Below are 20,499 nucleotides of genomic sequence, written 5' to 3'. Positions count from 1 at the left end.
TTTATTATTTTTTTATTTGTTACGTTCACATGACATGTCGCTTTCTGTAATATTGAAATATCAGATACCCATGTGTCACGCATTTTGTTTTCTCATCAAAATATAATCGTCTCAACATTACGTGTGCATGAGAGAACAGGAAATAATGTACATTTTAAATGGTGTGGATGAAATATCACTGCACCATATGCAGATAAAACTCCAAACTGTCTATATAAACAAATACAGTAATAACATCCTATTGAAAAATTGACATATTAGATAAATATGAAAGTTTGGAAAAGAATTTCTCCCCAATTGTAAAAGTTCTGAAAATTCTGACACTTGTTCCTGGCAGAAGGGGTCCTGGTTTACATACTACCCCATTTCTGTGAAATATTACTGTAGCATTTTTTAATAATCCTACTTCAAACGTTCCATGTAATCCAATAGACGGCAATTGAAAAAAGTGAATTTTGGATTGACATATCTCTCCAAAATTAAAAGTTCAGAAAGTTCTGACACTTGTTACTGGCAAAAGGGGTCATGTTCTACAGCCTTCCCCATTTCTGTGAAATTTTACTGTAGCATTTTTTAATAATCCCACTTCAAACGTTCCATGTAATCCAATAGAGGCCAATTGAAAAAAGTGAATTTTTGGATAGAAATATCTCTCCAAAATTAAAAGTTCAGAAAATTCTCACACTTGTTCCTCGCTGAAGGGGTCCTGATCTACATCGTACCCCATTTTTGTGAAATTTTACTGTATCTTTTTTAATAATCCCACTTCAAACATTCCATGTAATCCAATAGATGCAATTGAAAAAAGTGAATTTTTGGATTGAAATATCTTTCCAAAATTAAAAGTTCAGAAAATTCTGACACTTGTTCCTGGCAGAAGAAGTCCTGGTCTATTATCCCACCCCATTTTTGTGAAATTTTACTGTAGCATTTTTAAATAATCCTACATCACATTTTGCATGTAATCCAATAGAGGCCAATTGGAAAAATATGAAAGTTTTGATAAGAATTTCTCTCCAAATGTAAAAGTTCAGAAGTTCTGATACTTGTTCCTGGCAGAAAATGTTCTGGTCTACATCCTACCCCATTTCTATGAAAGACTTTCTGTGCGTGTCAATACAGCCATATTGAAAAAAGTGATCTTTTGGATTGCAATTTCATCTGAAAATTTTAATGCCTCAAAATGTTGACATTTGATTATCACCAATGATGTCCTGCTGTATGTCTGCCCCTAACTGCAAAGCTATTTCTGTGCCGTTTTCAAATAAACCCACTCCAAAAGATCACTTTTATCAATATGGCTGTATTGACATGCACAGAAAGTCTGTAGTGGGATTATTTGAAAATGCTATAGTAAAACTGCACGCAATTGGGCTAGGATGTAGAACAGGACCCCTTCTAGCACATACTGCTTCTAAAGATATTAATGGGTGTAATTTATCTCTTACAACAAAACGTGAAACTCTCTTCGACAGATGTTACCCACAGACCTTATTTTCAACAGAAAATGAAATGCCCATGGGAAAAATGAATGGGAAATTTGCGAGGGAACCAATGGCGGAAGTAACTCCAGAGTTGGTCTACAAAAGACGTAGTCACTGTAACACTCTATTTTGCTTGAATTAATTCTAATTTAAAACAATTCATTTCGTATTGAAACCAAATAGCAAAAACCTACTATACAGACCAAACTGGCGTTTGCTTATAATACATGCATGTGATAAATGCAGTTTCTTTTCGATTAATTATTGTGTATAGGACAGAATTGCATGTAGGCCTATACAATCCTCAGTTATGATGCATTACATGTATCCCCTATGATATCCTAAGTGAAACTAACTATTGTTAAGTTTCACTGTCTGACCACAAAGTTAGTTGACTAACCGTTTATAGATGTACATTTCACTGAAATACGCACAAAAAGTAATAGATAACAAGCATGTCCCTATTTTCAGCTTGTCTTTATAATGTATTTTCCTCTCCATTCCCGTTAATATAAAAGCAGCGGTTCTACTTTGCTCCCGCGTCCTACGGTTGGAGTGTTGTTAACTGTCAGATATGGTTTTGAGTGCTCACATTTGCTACCTGGTGGTGGTTTTGCGAACAAAAGTAGTTCCTGTAGAAATACAAAGAAAATATATGCAAATTTGCCACTGCCAGGAAGATCTCTCGCGGCAGAAGCCTAATCTGAAACCACTGTATGCTTTGGATAATGAGCAGTGCCTTCCCTTCTCCATACTGTTCTCTTCCCATCATTTTGGTACAAGTTGACCTCATCTGTCCATAGGATGTTGTTCCAGAACTGTACAGGCTTTTTAAGATGTTTTTTGGCAAACTCTAATCTGGTCTTCCTGTTTTTGAGGCTTACCAATGGTTTACATCTTGTGGTAAACCCTCTGTATTTACTCTGGTGAAGTCTTCTCTTGACTTTGACACAGATACGCCATACGCCTACCTCCTGGAGGGTGTTCTTGATCTGTCCAACTGTTGTGAAGGGGTTTTTATTCACCAGGGAAAGTATTCTTCAGTCATCCACCACAGTTGTTTTCCATAGTCTTCCGGGCCTTTTGGTGTTCCTGAGTTCACCAGTGCGTTCTTACCTTTTAAGAATGTAACAAATAGTTGATTTGGCCACACCCAATGTTTTTGCTATCTCTCTGATGGGTTTTTTGTTTTTTTTCAGCCTAATGATGGCTTTATTTACCGACACTGACAGCTCTTTGGACTTCATATTGAGAGTTAACAGCAACAGATTCCCAAAGCAAATGCCACACTTGAAATCAATTCTAGACCTTATATCTGCTTACTTGTAAATGAAATTATGAGGGAATAACACACACCTAGCCATGGAACAGCTGAGCAGCCAATTGTCCAATTACCTTTGGTCACTTAAAAAGGGGGGGACCACATAAAAAAGTGCTGTAGTTCCTACACCATTCACCCAATTTGGATGTAAATACCTTCAAATTAAAGCGGAAGGTCTGCGATTTGAGTTCATATTCATTATTTAATTTCAACTCCAATATGCTGTGGTAGACAGCTAAAATAACAATAACTTTTCCAAATATTTATGGACCTGACTGTATATTTCTCCATCTGCATCGGTGCTCCTGGAGGACACTTTCACACGGTCACAGATGTGCACATGAGGTCTTAAATATGAACTCTGTGCACTAAAAAAAGTACACGCTGAACTCTGAGTCAAGAACACTGGCCGCTGACTGCTAACATCCTGAACATGCATGAGCACACAAATACCATCCAGTCACAGTCTACTGCGGCTGTAATCAGACAGTAGTAGCCCCTCCCACTTATTATGTAGGGAACCAGCCCTCTTAACCCCCCTCCCCCTCCCCCTGCTGAACTTCCCCGGGGCTCCTCCCCAACGAGGAGGAGGAGAGAGCGAGAGAACTTTCACATAGAGGGAGAGAAACAGAGAGAGTAGCAGGCAACTTCTCACTGCTGTGGAGAGAGATCTTCGCTTTGAACTCACCAGTAAGGAGGAGGGAAGAGGGAAGAAAAAATAGAAAGTGTGAAGCTGAGAAAGAGAGAGAGAACTGTGAGTTTTTTCTGTAGTGCGTGAGTCCAAGTAGTGGCCTTGGTGCTGGGGTCCTTACATATGCAATAACGACCTGCGGAAGGTAAGATCCACAATCTCCTCCATCTATCATCACATTTCCACTGTTCTTCTGCCTAATGTATTCACATGGTCCTGTTATTTTAAAATGTGTGTAATTTACATTGTGCTTAGTGTGTTGCTGCCACATGTGTCTTTGTGTATGTGTTTGTGCGAGTATATATGTGTATGCATGTGCATGTGTGCATGTATGCATGTGTGCGTGTGTGTGTGTGTGTGTGCATGTACATGTGTGTGTGGTTATGCACGTGTGCGTGTGTGTGCGCGTATGTGTGTGTGTGCATGCATGTGTGTGTGTGTGTGTGTGTATCTATGTGTGTGTGTGTGTGCCCAAGGATGGCAGACCAGGCAGTGCGATCTGTGAAGGCTGGGTTTTGCCTTGTGTCTGTCTGTGGGCATTCTGTTGATGATCGCTTGTGTACTGCACACTTTATTTAATTAGGAGAGAAATGAATGCGAACAAAGCGCTCATTCACTGCCTTTATAGTGAAGAATGAGGAAGCAGACCTTTAATAACACCATACTCACTCTACACCTGAGCCCAGTGCCCTGAACACAATACTCACCCCACACAATAGTCTACATCCCTTACATGTTTAACACAGTTCTCACCTGACACATTAACCCTCAGAAAGCCCCCAGCTGTTTCAGAAGGGTTATTTGTAAAGTTTCCTTAAGACAGATGGCAGGGACTGCGCCCTGACCATATTGGGCAAGAATTTGACTATTGTGGCACTCTGCAGGAATACCCACAGTGGGAACTTAAATATACATGTGATTCTGTACCACCCTAAATTCTTTAGCAGCACAGATGTCATATTTGTCATGCCAATGCAGCCCTGTGGAATAAATGTAATCAGTTATGTGGTGATGGAATGAGTGATAATGTAGTTACATGCCCTAGAAAGGATGACACGGCCATTGAAATTGTTGGTCAACTAAACTGAGTTGAGAGCTGTATGATAGACCTTTGTGATATCATTGAGAGGTATTACCAATCTGTGTGATGTCATAGTGAAACGTGGTAGGGCTAAGTGATGTCACAAAGGTATGGGAGGGCTGTGTGAGGTCACAGATGTATAGCAGGACTGTATTATATCACAGGAGCATTGCAGGGCTGTGTGCTGTTATAAATGTATACTATTGCATGTTGTTACTCTATTTTACTACCACACCCATCATGCAAACAGTTTTCCAGCTCTCCATCATTCCAGTGCACTACAGTTGTTGTCAGTAGACTAGTAATGACAGACTCAGGGTCTTGGCTCAGATGGTGACAGCTTGTTGTCCTGCAAGCAGCATAAGTCCCTGGTCTTGGCTCTTGCACAACAGATAATAGCAGAAGTGCTGTTCTGTGTTTGCGCACGACAGGAAATTTGAGAGTTGCGTACGTCTTACAGACGTGCTGTAGATCTGCGTGTTTTGTATGAGGTGCCCTGAATTGCACAGCCAAATGAGTTGTGTTCTGTACAGCCTGGTACACACTGATACCTGCCATGATATGCCCAGATATGTAGTCATACATATTTCTCTGTAACTCACCAGCACTACCCAGGAACGAGCCATGGATTCTGACCAAGCTTTTTTCACTTAAATTAGGCAGTTTTTTGGTCTTTCTTGATTAAAAATATATTTTTTACATGGCAAAGTAGCAGAACTTTGCAGTATGTGCCTTACATTTTTACATGATATCCTGGCCAGATGAATATCTAGTAATGCAGTTGGATATTTTCAGAAATATGTCAAAAAATATTCGAAGTTCGAATACTATTCGAAAATCTTTCTTTTTTTAAAGTTCGAACATAAATTTGAGCTTTCGAATATTAGTTTTGGATCCCGCGTATTGCAATTAACATGCAGGCTTTAATTTCATGCAGCGAATCATGTTCATGCACGCAAAGTTCATTTCCTGTGCTAACGTTACTTCCTCTGTCAACAAAAAACGTTCTGCCCTGGGCCCAGGGCAAGTGGATCGTCTGGTTTTCCTTGCCAATAACCTCCAGTGATACTTTCAGCTCCATGGACACCTAACGTTACTGGTCAGCTAGCCTCGCGAGCCAGTCTCTTTTTTCACTTCGTTCAACAGATCTGGTCAGCTAACAATTTAGGCTAAATAATGTTCCCATGGCAGGCTATGTTTCCTTTCTTTTCTGAAGATTTGATAAAATTGGATGATGAAAGAAGTTAAACAAACTAAACAGAGTATGTAATTTATGTTGTTTTAAGCTACAGGTATTAGCCGTTTGAATAGTTTTTGTGTTAAGAAATAAACAGGGATTTCCTATAAACAATCATTTTCCTATGATTAATAAATGCCGATTTGTGGCAAATTACATCCACGTGAAAGTGCTTTTATCATTTGCGCATTAGGCTATAGAAACTGCAGGGGGCTCATTTATAAAATGAACTTGCGTGCATATGTCAAGTGAAGACCTGAAGTAGAGCCACGACGGTTTCCACGGTCAAATCGAGTCATGTTGAAATTTTATAAATCACTACTTTGACTTGATTTTCTACGCACGCGCCACACAGTTGATCTAAAATACGTTTTATAAATGAGGCCCCAGATGTAGTAACCTAGTATTAAAGTTCACCGATGTCCTCTATTCTACTGCCCGCTTGTGGAAAATAACACGCAAGCCAGTTTCGAGGGAGCGTCACGTGCATATTGCGCCCGACAATAAGCAGCTTATTTTTGTGAATTATAGGCAAAGGATATTCGAATATATTCGAACTCTAACTAATTACAAAAGCTAATATTCAAACTCAATTTCATGGCACTTTTGACAGCCTTACTTCATACCTCCCTAAAAGCAACAGCACCACTGTCACATCAATCCTGCAAATGTCTGCATACAATATAAGCTCCATCATCAAAATATCAGACTGCCCTGAGCACTGTGCCACTCCGCTGCTCTAACCTCTTCACCACACTGCTGCTCTACCCACTACACCACACTGCTGCTCTAACCTCTACACCACAATGCTGCTCTAACCTCTTCACCACACTGCTGCTCTAACCTTGTCACCACACTGCTGCTCTACCCACTACACCACACTGCTGCTCTAACGTCTTCACCACACTGCTGCTCTACCCACTACACCACACTGCTGCTCTAACCTCTACACCACACTGCTGCTCTACCCACTACACCACATTGCTGCTCTACCCACTACACCACACTGCTGCTCTACCCACTACACCACACTGCTGCTCTACCCACTACACCACACTGCTGTTCTACCCACTACACCACACTTCTGCTCTAACCTCTACACCACACTGCTTCTCTAACCTCTTCACCACACTGCTGCTCTACCCACTACACCACACTGCTGCTCTAACCTCGTCACCACATTGCTGCTCAAACCGCTACACCACACTGCTGCTCTAACCTCTTCACCACACTGCTTCTCTATCCTCTACTCCACACTGCTGCTCTACCCACTACACCACATTGCTGCTCTACCCACTACACCACACTGCTGCTCTAACGTCTTCACCACACTGCTGCTCTACCCACTACACCACACTGCTGCTCTACCCACTACACCACACTGCTGTTCTACCCGCTACACCACACTGCTGCTCTAACCTCTACACCACACTGCTTCTCTAACCTCTTCACCACACTGCTGCTCTACCCACTACACCACACTGCTGCTCTAACCTCGTCACCACATTGCTGCTCAAACCGCTACACCACACTGCTGCTCTAACCTCTTCACCACACTGCTTCTCTATCCTCTACTCCACACTGCTGCTCTACCCACTACACCACACTGCTGCTCTAACCTCTACACCACACTGCTGCTCTAACCACTACACCACACTGCTGCTCAATGCTAAACCCACTTCCTATGTGAAAGTGTAATGTTACATTACATTACATTACAGGCATTTAGCAGACGCTCTTATCCAGAGCGACTTACACAACTTTTTTACATAGCACTTTACATTGTATCCATTTATACAGCTGGATATATATATACTGAAGCAATGCAGGTTAAGTACCTTGCTCAAGGGTACAACGGCAGTGTCCTTACCCGGGAATCGAACCTGCGACCTTTCGGTTACAAGCGCAGTTCCTTACCCACTGTGCCACACTCCGTACTAATGTACACTTCATAAAGGTATATTTAGTGATCTGTCTGTAGGAGGAAAAAGAGCCTCTTATCCCTTTACATAATAAGATAATGGCATCACTTTGTAAATCACTGTTAATCAACAGCTCTGCAGTAGAACAATAGTTGCAGCTCTTTACGTGTTTGTCTGAGAATGTAAACCCAGCTTGAGCCTTTAACAGTGCGTTTGCTCACACGGATACTGCAGTGATTCATGAGAATTCAAATAGATTCGATCCAAGTCTTGACAATTCATCCACAATAAAAACATATTTCTTTGACAGTAAGAGGAATAGGTCCTCACACCCTATACCTCGACCCCCCCATCCTCCATTTGAGACCCTTCCTTAGCTGTGCTATGCCAGTGCAGCTGCACTGAAAACTCAATAAGGTTGTCAGATTCTTGGGATAATATGTGACACATGACAGAGATCACATGGTCAGCTGCCCCTGACAGCCATGCATGCAGGCCAGCTGTTCCACACTGAATATATTCTCCCATCAACCCCAACTTCTGGTAAAATGTGTGTGCGTTCTGTATGTCTGGCAAGCATACTTGTGTGTGTGCTTGTATGTAAGAGCTATGAGTATGTGTGTGCGTACGTATGTGTGTTCATGTATATGTGTGTGCATGTATATGCACATGATTCTGAACTGATGTCTGGGGGAGTTACCACGCCCTGTATAATCAGTTTCCATGGTGATGTGAATGTATCCAGTGCTTGAATTTGCTGTTGGCTGTTGTTGCTTTACAGTCTGTGTAAAATATTACTTTGGCAACACTATGCTGATTTGTGGTCATTCCAGTAAAGTCTATTTGAATTGACTTGAGTGAGAGACAGGGGGAGTGAATGAGACAGAGAAAGAGACACAGAGAGAGAGGGAGTGAAGGAGACAAGGGAAGAGAGACAGAGAGAGAGGGAGAGGAAGCAAAAGGGAGAAATGGAGAGAGGAAACATTTTGATCTTTCATCCAATCTCCTGAAAACCCAAAACAACAGTAAGAGAGTGAAAAAGAAAGGAAGGAAGTAGAATGAATAGAGAACAGAAAAGAGACTAAAGAAGCAAAGTGGAGTGAATTGTTTTGTTTTGAGGTTGCCGATTTTCCTAAGTGTTGTTTAGTGCATGAGTTCGACATTTATAATTATCCATGTGAAGATAGCTGTTTCCCCAAACAATGTCCCACTGTCTGCCACATAGCCCCAGTGTGTACTTCTCTCTTTGCTCCCTCAATGAAAATTCCTAATGCTGTTTTTCTGTGTGGATGTCATATGGGGTGGGGAGTGTTAAGACAATACCAAGGGCCTTCAAAAAACTGTGCTGGGATGGGGTGGCGTGGGGTGGGGTGGTGGGGAAAGCCCAGACAGTGCTCCATGTGTGTGTGTGTGTCTGTGTGTGTCTGTGTGTTTCTCTGTTTATGATCTGTAGATAAAGACAGTGGTAAAGGTTTTTAGCACAATTCCCTGTGCTGGCAGCATCACTGTGCTTGTGTGCTTTTGAAACAGAGTTTTAGCTGCAGGGTGTTTGGCTTGATTCAGAGTTTATACTCTAGTGTTCTGCTCTCTCTCTGGGGAGACGTGGCTGTCCCAGGCAACATCTGGTCCAGTTTATCTTCCTCGGTGTTTGAGATGAGGAAAGCCTCTCGTTAGAGGATCTGGGCTGTTTCACACACTGGCCCGATCACTGTGACAGGGGATTGGAACTCTTCACCGGGGCACTGGTTTTAAACCTGGATTTAATGCCTTGCTGTGTACAGCTGGCTATTTCAGTGACCATCTGTGTGCGTGTTTGTGTGTGTGTACGTGTGTAAGGTAAGGTAATCTTTATTATCCCCGAGGGGCAATTTGTTGCACAGCCAGCAGTAAATACAATCATCATCAACAATCAACACACACCAATCAACACACAAACAATTCACACAAAAACATAATTACATCATGTTATTCAGAAGGCCAATAGCAGCAGGGACAAATGAGTTCTTAAATCTATTGGCCCTGCATCTTGGTAGATTATATCTGCGACCAGATGGAAGCAACCTGAACTCACTGTGTGTGTGTGTGTGTGTGTGTGTGTGTGTGGATAGAGATACAGCACAGAGCAAATTTTAAATGCAAACAGGACAGGAAGGTGGATCTGCTGCTGTTCAACTACAGTCTGCGGTCCGGCACGGTTGGATAGATTGTATTTATGGCTACATTTGGTTCCCGGTGTCCCCGGTTTATTCAAACTCTTAACGTATTTAAATATGTTATCACCTCTTAAACTTTATTGCTTTGCCATCAATGAATATTCCTCTGTCCTGTTATCAGGAAAGAGCGTGTTGACCAGGTGCTCACATTCTGAACCAGAGCATTGTGGGTATGAACTCAACCATTACAGCACTGTAGGACAGTACTTTACCGAGTGGCTCCAGTCAGGCTACAGACTTGAGGCTATGCTACGTACAGTGAGGGAGAATGTAGGATGTGATGCTTGTAGAATCTACAGTGTGCTGCAAGGTAAAGCGCTTACAGCCTGGTCCCATGGGTCTGCAGCACTGGCTGCTACGTGTGTAACTTTAGATTGAATTTGGGGGGTGAAATGTATGAACCCCAATGAAAATTGCAACCCTCTAGGGACCTTTGGGAGTATGCAGCCCCACCCACCCCCACGGAAGAAATTGCAGTTGTGAAATGATTTTCAATAGGAAAATATTATATTCTAAAGGACAAATACTTCAGACTACTGACTACTGTGTATATCCCAATAACAACATTAAATCCCCATCTTTATTATTTTAAATTATTATTCTCATCATCATGCTATATTATTGGGGAGCTTGTATTTGGCTGGTTTTGTAACAAATTATGCCCTTGCTGGCTGCCCGCTTCTCAATGAGATCCAACAAGTAGAGATTACGTCTCATTCATTTGCATGTACATTGATCGCCTGCACCTCACACAAACCACTGCATTCTAGTAATTTTTTTAGGAAATATCAGAAAAATTTTGTGGAATATACACAGTCTCACCTGCCATTTGTGTGAGGCTTTTCTGAACTTTTGACCTATTCATTGTGGGCAACTGTGCAGAATGCACGTTTGCCTCTAAAAGAAGAGCATGTTTGACTCAAAACAGGCAGCGCAAGTCCAGGTTAAGCCTGAGCTGTATGTGGTGGAGAGCTCTGGTAAGAGCTTGAATTTTAACCAGAGGGTTGTGGGTTCCATTCATAGGCAGGTAGAGCAGGTAGACAGCTGTTTAGATGGATAGTGTGTGAAATTTAAAGTCTCCTGGTTCCAGAGCATCTCTGTTCTCATGAATAATAAGGTTGAAATTTATGGATCTTTCATTTGGCTGCTGGAGATTCTCTCAGACATGCAGATACCCCTACCCCACCCCCACCCCCACGGCCCACATCTGTTCCTGGGCTGGGAGTTCCTCTGCTTCCTGTGTCCTCCACCCTGGGCTGACAGGCAGATACTCGAATACAGAACTGCACCCCACACAGCAGTCTCTCTCTCTCACACACACACTCTCGTACCCCTCCATAGCCCCACACCCACACACTTACATGCCCATCCACACCAACTGTCCTCGCACCCAAACAGAGGTATAGCTACCCATACCCCACATCCACATTACCTATACACGCCAACGCACATGCATACTCTCTCTTTCTCTCTCTCTCTCTCTCTCTGTCTCCCTCTTTCTTTCTGTCTCCCACTTAACGGATGAAGGTATAGGGTTTGAGGGGTCCCGCTGCATCCCTGCTCTACAGCAGTGTGTTACAGAGACTCTCACTTAGAGCCACTGAAGTTAGTTTACAGGGAAAATGTGACAAGGCAGGCTGCCATGACAACATGTGCGTATGCTTTTGTGTCTGTGTGACTTTGGCCGAGGGTGGGGGTCGCATCTGTATAAAATCAGGCATTTTTCTGCTATTGCCTCATACTTCATTACTGCCGGTGCAGTGGGGGGAACTATGGCTTCATTCCAGCGCATCCAGATCTTTCACACCCACCGGCCTGCGCTGACGCAGTTGCAGTTCCCACTGAGACCGTCCGGAGCAGGCGGTCTTCGGCCTGTGAGCCCACGACGCATCACACTTGGTTCACGTGCCTTTGACATTTTGACATTGGAAATTAAAATGCATCATGCTCCTGTCCCATTGGCTGCTGTAACATCCATGCACAGAAACACTCCTCATTTTAATGGTCTTTTTCACAGAAAGGGCGACTGAAACTTTCCTTTCATTGTTTTGAATGGAGAGAATAGCACTTAAATATACGAGTTAACTTGTATCCATGCAGTACGACAAAGTGTCTTTTACTTTACCTTTGACTGTTGCACTTGAAAACATGAACGTGACTGATTGGTTGCTGGTCAATCAATAAGCATGAAATACTTTAACAAGATGGCAAACAGACAGAACAGTCTTAAAGTGTGCATATTCTTTAAGTAATATCTGCTGTGGGGTATAATTTTGTGCGTATTCACTGACAGTGAAAGCCACATTAGCTCACCTGGCTGTGACTCCCCCAAAGCCAGTGGAGCCTCAGATCAGCACCTGTTTTGGGCAAGATAAGGAGCACAGTGTTCTACACCGACTGCTGTCTGTCAAACACAGAGTGCCTGTGGCACTGGGGGTTCACCCTCTGATGGATACCGTCAGTCTGCTTCCTCCAATCTCGGTCCAACACATTTTACGTGTTCCTGTATATATTCATATTCAAGACATGCTTTAGGTTTTGGGAGCGTTTGATGGATTCAAATTTACTGTCAGTGTTTCTGTGATTGTTCCTCTGGGGAAAGTGGCAGTGGTGTGCTGTGAGAGAAGGAGGTTTTAAACCTGGATGCATTTTGCACAATTTCTTTCATATTGTTGCGGGTGGGCTTGGGTGGGGGTCAGGGCGGGTTCATACACACTGTGCTGTTCTTCCCCTGGCTACAGTCCAAACACAGAGGCTTCTGGGAGTTTTTTTTAATTTATGTTGTGAATCTACAGCTGCCCCAGACATGATGTGACTCAACTGACGATTTCAACTGTCGATTTCAGTGTGATAAAGCTTTTGCGTAGAGCCAAAGTCACTGCCCGTAACTGCTGTGAAGACTCAGCGCTTCAAGAGAACATGATGGTGCTAAAATCAAATATGTACAACAAGACCAATATATATTAAAATATATTTCATAAAATTGTAAATTATATCCGCAAACTGAGGGTTGGGACTGATTGGTGTGTCGTGCATTAGTTACAGTGTAGAAGCAGGTTTTCATGATATTCCTCTGGGGTTGTTAGGTCCCAGGTGAAAAGCCAACAGGCTAAAGTTGTCCTTGAGTTATAAATATAAATTTCATTAGAACCGCACCCATTACATTACATTACATTTATTTGGCAGACACTTATCCAAAGCAACATACAATAAGTGCACACCATGTTAATTTCTGCCTGTGGTGGCGAAGCGGGCGTGGTTGTAACAGGCGGACCACTTTCAGGCCGAACCCCACAGGTGTACAGATCCTCCCCAGGTGGGTGCACCTGAACTCAAAGGAATCTTGTCCTCGCTGGGGAAACATGATCAGTCTGTCTGGCCCCGCCCTCAGCCTGTTCTCTGACCAGGAGCACAGAACGTGCTTTTAGTAGGGTCTCACAGTCAGGAACACGCTGCACCTGTGCCCAGCGGACCACTTCCTCCAGTAACCTCCCCTGCAGCCAGCAGCGTGTGTATGTGTGTGAGTGTGTGTGTGTAATGTTTGACCATTGCATTTGTATTTTTCTTCCAGGCGGGAGACAAACACTACCATCCCAGTTGTGCACGATGCAGCAGGTGCAACCAGATGTTCACAGAAGGAGAGGAAATGTACCTGCAAGGTGAGAACTGTGACAACACTGCCCCCTGGAGGACACAGGGGGCCCTGGACTGTAGTATTCAAAATGTGAAACTTCATTCATTCAGTGATTATCACACTTATTAGATTTGATTCATTATTTGCTAAATTTAGTTTTCAGCCAAGAAAGGTGATTTCTTTTCCATGTTGTTGAGTTGGTTCATTGGTTTCATCATTTTACAAGTAGAACAGTCACTGTTCAGTGATGCAGTAACTACCAATCACTGTACTTAATCCCCCAATGAGCATACCATCTGGCAGTGATGTAAAGGCACCATTGCTACTTTTGGGGAGTTACTCGCGCTTTGAGTGACTGAATGAGAGAGAGAGTGTGATTGGGTGCCTGAGTGAACGAGTGAGTGAGTGACTGAGTGAGACAGACTACTGTTCCTAGGTTGTCTAATGTCAGCCCGGAGAGAGTAAAGCAATAGGCACAGCAACAGTCAAATAGGTTAATGCTTTATGAATACTGGCTGAATTATATTTCCCATAGGATCCACAGTGTGGCATCCAGACTGTAAGGACAACACCAGGGCAGAGGAGAGACACAGGGTAAGAGATTGTCAGTTCAGCACTGTAAGAGAACACTGACAGAGATGGGGTGGGCCTACAGCACTGTGAGCGAATGACAGAGAACACTGGCAGAGATGGGGTGGGCCTACAGCACTGTGAGCGAATGACAGAGAACACTGGCAGAGATGAGGTGGGCCTGCGGCATTGTGAGCGAATGACAGAGAACACTGGCAGAGATGGGACGGGCCTACAGCATTGTGAGCGAATGACAGAGAACACTCGCAGAGATGGGGCGGGCCTAAAGTGCTGTGAGCGAATGACAGAGAACACTGGCAGAGATGGGACGGGCCTACGGCACTGTGAATGACAGACAGAGAACAGTGGCAGAGATGTGGCGGGCCTACAGCACTGTGAGCAAATGACAGAGAACACTGGCAGAGATGGGGTGGGCCTACAGCACTGTGAGCGAATGACAGAGAATACTGGCAGAGATGGGGTGGGCCGACAGCATTGTGAGCGAATGACAGAGAACACTGGCAGAGATGGGGCGGGCCGACAGCATTGTGAGCGAATGACAGAGAACACTGGCAGAGGTGGGGTGGGTGGGCGTACGGCACTGTGAGCAAATGACAGAGAACACTGGCAGAGATGGGGTGGGCCTACGGCACTATGTGTGACAGACGGAGAACACTGGTGGACATTGGGCAGGACTACGGCAATGTGAGTGACAGACAGAGAACACTGGCAGAGGTGGGACAGGCCTATGGCACTGTGAGTGACAGCCAGAGAACACTGGCAGAGATGGGGCGGGCCTACAGCACATTGGGTGATTGACAGGGGCACTAGAGTTAAAATTTCTTATTCCAATGTGGGGGAGAATTATGGGGGGACTGTCCAAAAAATTAATGATGTAATGAAATATGAGCACAGTGCTGAAAGGATGTGGGTGTTGTGTTCGTCTGGTATGTTTATTCCCACAACCAGCACAATCTCTACATTCACATTGGACCTTATTGGATCTGGTGGATCTGTTGATGTTCTTGTTTCTCAGACGTGCCAGCACCCAAGGGCTAAGCCGTCCCCCTTTGACATTTTTTTCCCCGTGGTCCCAAGTCAGCGTCAGCATCAGCCGCGGTTCCAGGTTCGAGGCCAGTCCAGCCCATGCCCCTCACTACGGCGACTAACATTTCATTCTTGCTTTCATCAAAGCAAGGAGAGGGATGCAGTGTTTTTAATCCACGTGTGATAAGAGTGCGTGTGGACATACACAAACGCACACAACACGGTGACTTGACCCTTCTCCTGGCGGGCCCTGTCACCTGCAGGGCTTTTCAATGCTGATCCTGGAAATATGTCCATTGGTCTGTTCTGTAGATTTTATTCTGGTGCACAATCATTCATTTCTCAGCATATGCAGGGGTTGCCAACTGTGATGCTTTTTAAGACATGCAGTTTCAGGTTCTATCTCAAGCTCTCAGGCTACCCAAACACATCTCAGACTGCAACTTAAAACAAAGCCACTCCCTGATTAAACAAGTTGTCTGTCAGCTCGCAGGACAAGGTCAATTGTTTTCAGCATGGTGAAGATTGGTGAGATTGGTTCTTCAACATTACAGAGACCACCTGCTGTAATTTTGCACCAATCAAATTTTGTGCTCGCACTTAATGGGGTAACAGCAGTGGGTCTGAATATTGAGGGTAGGTGCAGACATCCGCTGAAAACCTGGTGTAGGGCACACCCCCGCAGCTCCTGTGGTCCTTGGGGGGCTCTGTGCACAGAAGGCACCACCCTAGACTTATTTTTTTTTAATTAATAAGCTTTTATTATTTTTTTATTTTTTATGGAACAAGGGGTGAGGTTTTACTGTCCTTTTAAAATTAAGAGAAAGTATCTGAGTGCTGCTCAAAAAAGAGCTAAATACAGAATGCGGGCAGAATAAAACTATGCTACTGAAAACATCATCACTCTGGTCATTGTGTAATCAGGTCACATAGAGAGTGATAACAAGCAAAAAGTCATTCAGTGGTGCCCAGAAACACTGCAGAAAACATTATACGAACAAGCTAAACCTAAAATACCGAAAGTATTGTCATTATTCCGACCAGTAGGAGGCTGCAAACCTTCCATATCTCCAGTTGCGGGTAGCTGTACCTACTCCGAAGCAGCTTGCAGCCTCCCAACAGAGTCAGTCTGTCCTCAGAGTTTCCTATGCAATTAATGTTTCCATAACACACTGAGGCCGGAAAATAAGGAGAACAAGACAGGCTCAATTAGAAATCTCACTGAACCGCTGTATTTAAAGCACCACTTCCTTCTGCCCAGTTTCCCAGATGTTGCGTTGGCATTCAAGCTCTTTTTATGAATTCCTGTGACTGTGGCTTCTGCAGATCATTTTCAAAGCTGAAACTAATCAAGATAGGCTAGCCCATGCCTTAGAAGCACCATGTCTTGAGACAGACTGTTGGAGAAACTGCTCTATACCAGTGGCTGCCAATTCTCACGCAATGAGCGTAAGGCACACTCAAAAATCAAAGATCACACGGTCTAATGCTAGTCATCTTATTTCTCATGCTGGTAAATCTGTTGCAATGTAAATTTTCCAGAGCCTTCCACAGGGCAGTCCTCCCCTCCTCGGTCTGCGATCGCAAAATCGCACTCCAGCCAGCTGATAAAAGTTTGCAACCCTAGCATATGCTATATTTATAGTACTTTCATATTTTAATATATTAATTATATAGAAAGCTTAAATTGGGTTTTTGGCATTTAAATGATTTATTCAAGTCTGATTCCTGATTACTGATTCCTGAGTCTATGTTGTGATAACTGGCAGTAGCTGCATCAAGCTGAGTTTGCAAAAGAAGAGTCTTCGGGTTTCACAAGCTATATAAATGCTTCACTTTATTGGTGGCCTATTGGCTAAGTGTCGTTGTGTTGCTCAATATTACACTGTGTTATGTAGTGTGGCGTAATATGCACAGCTTTTCACAACATTCACCACGGTGAGTATGCAATCCGTGGCACAGAACACTAAAACTCATTGAACTCAGTAGTTATGTTCCATGAGATGGACACAGGACTATTTTTCTGTGCAATATACCTAATCCTGATACTGATTTGCCTGTACTGTAACAGATGAGTCTTGTGATTGAGTTATTCAGTCAATTAACCATATATGGAAAAAGACATTAAGAAACATCATAGATATCTACTCTGCTGGGACAGATTTTGTACTGTTGGATAGTGGCGTGGTTTGGGGGAGTAGAGGGGAGCAGTGCTTTACTGTATGTGCTCAGATTTGGATTAAAGTAGTGGGGCTGAGTTTGGTGGGGTGGTACTTTGCACAATAAAATTTCCACTGTTAATTCAACACTGTTACAGTTTAATTAACACTGGACATTTAACTCTGAGTGTGTTCAGATTCAGGTTAAAGTAGGGGGGCTGAGTTTTGGGAGTGCAGCACTCTGTACTCAGATTCAGATTAGATTAGGGGGGCTGAGATTTGGGGGTGCAGCGCTCTGTGCTCTGATTTAGAGCTGCTGAGTTTTGTCGAAGCAGTGCTCTGTGCTCAGATTGTGTTGAAGATGCATGGGCTTGGGGCTGTTGTTCACTGTCCTGCCACTGAGTGATTAAGGGCTGGGGTAAAAGGTGAGGACTGTGTGATGAAGAGCAGGGCTGTGTGTGTGATGAATGAACCCCTCTTCCGCTTCCTCTTCCCCCTTCCACAGTTCATTCCCCCCTCGATAGCCAACATCCACAAAACAGAAAGGCAGGTACTGTATTCGCTATGGGCTGTGCAATGACATCATCATTCCGTGTGGTCTCTCACGCAGGTGTGGAACTTGCTATGGGCTGTGTGATGACATCATCATTCCGTGTAACCTCTCACGCATGTGCAGGACTCACTAAGGGCTATGTGATGACATCATCATTTTGTGTGGTCTCTCACACACATTCAGGGGCCATATTCTTAAAGCATCTTAGAGCAGGAGTGCTGACCTAAGATTAGATTTCCTCTGTCCATATTTTAGCCTTCATCACTTTATCCATTATAAGCTAAAGGGCAATACTGATCCTAGATCAGCTCTCCTACACGTTAGACACTCGCAAAGCCCACGACTCCCTATGGGCTATGCGATAACATCATTCTGTGTGGTCTCTCACGCATGTTCAGGACTCACAGTAGCCTGTGTGATGTCATCATCATTTTCCCATGTGGTTTCACACACATGCTGAATTTAAGCTATGAGCTGTGCAATGACATCATCAATGTGTCGAAAGGACACAGTGATGACTATGGTCAATTTGAGTATTTAAAAAAAATTGTGGACCATGTGAGCTTTCAGCAGGTAAAAATAATAGGCAAGGTTCACAGACTTTGCAATTATTATTATTATTATTATTATTATTAATAATAATAATAATAATAATAATAATAATAATAATAATAATAATGATAGTTTTCTGGACAAGGATATTACAGTAAAATAAACAATGTTAATAGGATCCCTGGCCACATCAGCAATGCTTTATAATGACTTCACTACTGGAGGATGAATGAATGAAGTGGTGCCTTTATGTCATGTACTCTGCTCCAGCAGGAGAGACTAACGGGACAAGCCTGACCCCATCAATTGACTACCAAGTTAAGGGAGTGGCCTGTCTGCTGGATCACATGATGTTGTCACAAGTGTCCGCTTAGTTTCCTCCCACAAAAGTCCAGGCTGAACTGTGTGGCAGTGTAAGTCTGATCAGGGGTCATGTGCAGTCTCCACAGCAACAGTCAGGGTCACCTCCACAGCAGACTTCGCTTCTGCCCTTCCAACCGGCATGTGCTCAAAGAGGAATCTGTGGAATTTCTTCTGACGCTAACACAAACCGTGTGCTTTGCTCTGACAGCGTGAGTGACTGCTCCATGCCACCTATCGGCATAAGCTTTAGACTGAGAGGGAGGGGCAGACCTCCACCCCTTATTGGCTGGTGGGATCCCTCTTGAGACCTCTCCCTATGCAATTTCACACTGAAATGTTCCACTCTGAGCCTGCTGTGTTCTACAGGACGCATCCGAGCCCAATCGGTTTTTTACTGGTGATGCGTGTGAAATCGCGTCCGAGCGGTCTCATGGTGCTCGTGTGGACTCGCTCATTGTAAAACACAGACGGACAGAACGGCTGCGATTGGTTCTGTCGTTTCCATGACGTGTCATTAGAGGTGCTTAAGCTGGCTGTGTATGTGGTCTGATTCACGGCGTCGTTTTGAAGGGGCTGCGGCCGTCATATATATCTCCCTTCTCTCTACAGCCGACGAGGTCGTCGTCCGAGAGTATTTGTTCCCGACCTGGTTCAAGCATACCTGGCTCACCGGGTCATACCATCTATGTAAGTCTCTTTCACTTGCGCCACATCAATCAATCTATCTCTTTTACACATATCAGCATTGATTTCATTTAACATCCTTCAGTCTGTACATACTTTTCACAATGTGGCACTGCAGAGCACAATTGCTGTTGCAGGGGTCGCCATCCCATCGTGAGAACATTGTCTGGGTTCAAGTGTGTTTGTAATGGCTGACGGATTGCTGTATAAAACGAACGCAGCCGTCCACCAGTAATGCCTACAGAAGACATCTGGAGCGCTTTAATGTTATAAATGTTATATAGGCCCCTGGGCTATGTTTTCCCCTGCATCCAAAATGATTTGGCCCGTCTTCCTGCCCTTGCCCAGTACCCCCCAAAATGCCCCCCCCCCCCCTCCAAACTGCCCCGCCCCTTAATCGGCCCCTCATCCACTGTCTTTCCCTCCAAAATGCCCCCAGATTTTTACTCCAGTAAAAATGCCAAGCTTTTCTCCCATTCTCAATGACTGCTTCTCCTTAGCCCCAACAACCACCCCCCCCCCCATCACAAAAAAACTGTAAACAATTTAGCTAGCCAATGAGAAAATTAACTCATACAGTCAGAATTTAGATATATCTTCAACTGTAGCAAGAAGGTCAAAAGGCATATCATCCTGTATATTTTGGTCCACCTGCTGTTTCAGGTCTTCATGGATGTTTGAAGATTTGTATGTTTTTGCAAAGTTTTACGGCAGGCAGGTTGCAGTCAGTCCGCTGCAGACTTCATTACGCAGAAAAACGGCTTTTCTGCCACGATTGATTGGAGCTCGGACTAAGCCGTTCTCTCTGCCTGTTAAACCGGCCAATCAGGCAAATTCCTTTTCTGAAATCTAATCTTCCCTCCTAAATCACATCACGGCCGTCCCGTGCACAGAGAGCTGCCCGCCTGCTGACATGTTTCTCCCAGATGGATGTAGAGATGCTGAGATCCACTGACACCCGACTGCCATCCAAATATGTGGCAAATTT

General features: G+C 43.9%; 1 protein-coding gene across 22 annotated transcripts in view; it reads left to right on the top strand.

Annotated features, from left to right (window-relative positions):
* ablim1b (actin binding LIM protein 1b) overlaps positions 1–20,499 on the top strand; it is a 119,857-nt gene that overhangs the window by 64,699 nt on the left and 34,659 nt on the right. For 14 of the 22 annotated variants that reach the window (XM_035405676.1, XM_035405680.1, XM_035405672.1 and 11 more), the window contains exons 7-11: positions 13,521–13,608; positions 14,119–14,177; positions 15,190–15,279; positions 17,865–17,909; positions 19,437–19,514. In XM_035405676.1, the coding sequence (XP_035261567.1) occupies positions 13,521–13,608; positions 14,119–14,177; positions 15,190–15,279; positions 17,865–17,909; positions 19,437–19,514 (360 nt within the window). The remainder of the gene's footprint in view (positions 1–13,520; positions 13,609–14,118; positions 14,178–15,189; positions 15,280–17,864; positions 17,910–19,436; positions 19,515–20,499) is intronic. The other 8 variants (XM_035405682.1, XM_035405685.1, XM_035405691.1 and 5 more) reach the window with 2 other exon arrangements.

The sequence above is a fragment of the Anguilla anguilla genome, chromosome 2 (genome assembly GCF_013347855.1).
Source record: "Anguilla anguilla isolate fAngAng1 chromosome 2, fAngAng1.pri, whole genome shotgun sequence".
NCBI classification, from domain to species: domain Eukaryota; kingdom Metazoa; phylum Chordata; class Actinopteri; order Anguilliformes; family Anguillidae; genus Anguilla; species Anguilla anguilla.
This window is presented reverse-complemented; position numbering and strand designations above follow the sequence as displayed.